The sequence below is a fragment of the Halyomorpha halys genome, unplaced genomic scaffold (assembly GCF_000696795.3).
Source record: "Halyomorpha halys isolate HHAL.00 unplaced genomic scaffold, Hhal_1.1 Scaffold1143.1, whole genome shotgun sequence".
NCBI classification, from domain to species: Eukaryota; Metazoa; Arthropoda; class Insecta; order Hemiptera; family Pentatomidae; genus Halyomorpha; species Halyomorpha halys.
In genome coordinates this window covers 8,401-10,449 of record NW_027106264.1, presented here as the reverse complement: position 1 = coordinate 10,449, position 2,049 = coordinate 8,401, and the positions used below count along the sequence as shown (strand labels likewise).

The window sequence follows — 2,049 nt, the reverse complement described above, 5'->3', positions numbered from 1 at the left end:
TGGGTAGATTCTCCACATGTTTTTATCATGTCACTATGTCACCTACAGCAAATTTACTTGTTGTATATATGTATACAGTTGTAAATATCAATAAATAAATTATTAAAAAAAAAAAAAAAAGAATGTCCTTGAGGACTGCCAAAACGTCGGACTTATAAAGAATAAATGTTTTTAGACTTAAATTGGATAAAATTAATTTTTTTTTTAAGACCCGAAACGGCCTTACTGACCACGCGAATGACATTTCTTCCTAACATTACGCTCCTTTCCATCCTTCCCACCTCTTCTCAGACTGCACTCTTCCTTCTCCCTCGCTCTATACTCTCCCCCTTCTCATCTCTTTGGCAAAAATCTCCCTATTAATTCTACTCGGGTTCACCCTGACTATATGAACGTAGAAACGCAGCCTCCTTAACCTAATGTCCATTTCCAGGTCATCAATGTCTCTGGTAGGTCTCAGGCTGTATCCCTCCGCTAAGTTTACTGGTCCACAAATCCTCCTCAAGATCTTCCTCTCCATTCCCAAAAGTTTCCTCCTAGCTAAGAAGCGTCCTCCATTAACCGGTTCGACAACCGTGTTACAGTGTCTTATTTTTGCTCTTATTGACAGACCCTTTTTACAGTATAGACCACAGGTGGCAAAGCTGAGTCTTTCCTTCCATCTTGACCAACCTCTCCTCCATACCCTTTCTTTCGGACCAATTACTACAAATAATTTCCACTAAATACTTGAAGCTATTTGTGACCCTGATTTCCCCATACTTTGTTTTAACTGTTTTTCTCGAACTTTTCGATTCGTAGTCATCAACTCCGTTTTTTCGAACGATATTGCAGGAGGCCCTAAGGTGAGAAGCGGAGAGGTACTCAATCGGAACACCACAAGGAACACAATTAATTTTATTTATACAAAGGTTAACAACTATTGTCAAAGTGCCTACTCCTACTCTATCATAAATTATGAAACAATTATTAATCACTTACCTCATATTAATGTGGCTTTCCCGGATATATCTTAGTTTGCTCTTTGTCAACTGTGTTGTTAAGATGAAAAATACAAATGCTGAGGTAAGCTGTAATAAATTGAGTATATTACAATAATATGTCTATACCATGGAAAGAGTAAATTAAATAAGTAAGAGAGGCAAAATTAACCGAAGCAAATTTTATATATATATATTTTTTAATGAGATTTGCAAGGTATCTAATTGGTAAAAGAAAACTATACCTACTTATATTATAAACCACCACATCTACTCCAAAAAGGTTCAACTTATATAATATAAATATTTATATTATAAAAACTGTATCATAACACCAATTAAAGCTTCTGGAGCTAGGATTTCTCCCTTAGGCGATAGCAAAGGAATTTTATTATAGAGAATTTTATTAGGAGAAAAAAGTCAGTTATTTCACCCAAACACTAGAAAACCTAAGATAATATCATTTAGAGTAGAATAAATTTGCAATACAACTAAAATAAATTTTCAACACAATATGACCATGATCCCTAATAGCCATATTTACGAGATAATGCTTTTTAAATTGCAATATTTCATAAAGAATGCATTGAAATATCAGTTGTTAGTAGTTAGGGAATTTATTTTGAGAAATCTCAAATTAAAGATTATTTACTATAAAGTAGTATATAACGTTTATCTTCATAGGGGTAGTAATTTTTATGATATTCGCATATAAATTATAAATTATAATAAATTTATTATCAAAAACTAATATATAAATTTTTAAAGATATAAAGCTCCGAATAAGAAATTATTGAAAATTACGAATTTGAAATCATAAATTCGCGTTCATTTTGCCCAAACAACAATAAATCAATTTATTTTGGTAAATATCACGAAAACCAATATTCCTGCGAATAGAAGTGTCGTAAATTTCTGTATAGTACATTTAACTAGCTCCAATTTGAGTGCTAATAGACATCTGTACGTCGAATATGAAAAATTAATTTTTTGTTTAACGTATTGAAACACAGTCATTTTGAATACCTCCTAACTAAACTTGGGAGACTAATCAATTTTGATTAGTAAT

General features: G+C 32.0%; 1 protein-coding gene across 1 annotated transcript in view; it reads right to left on the bottom strand.

Annotated features, from left to right (window-relative positions):
* The window catches only part of LOC106688495 (uncharacterized), a gene marked incomplete at its 5' end in the record, with an annotated part of 22,398 nt that overhangs the window by 19,278 nt on the left and 1,071 nt on the right, over window positions 1–2,049 (bottom strand). The window contains 1 exon segment of the mRNA XM_067044626.1: window positions 982–1,070. Within this exon segment, the coding sequence (XP_066900727.1) occupies window positions 982–1,070 (89 nt within the window).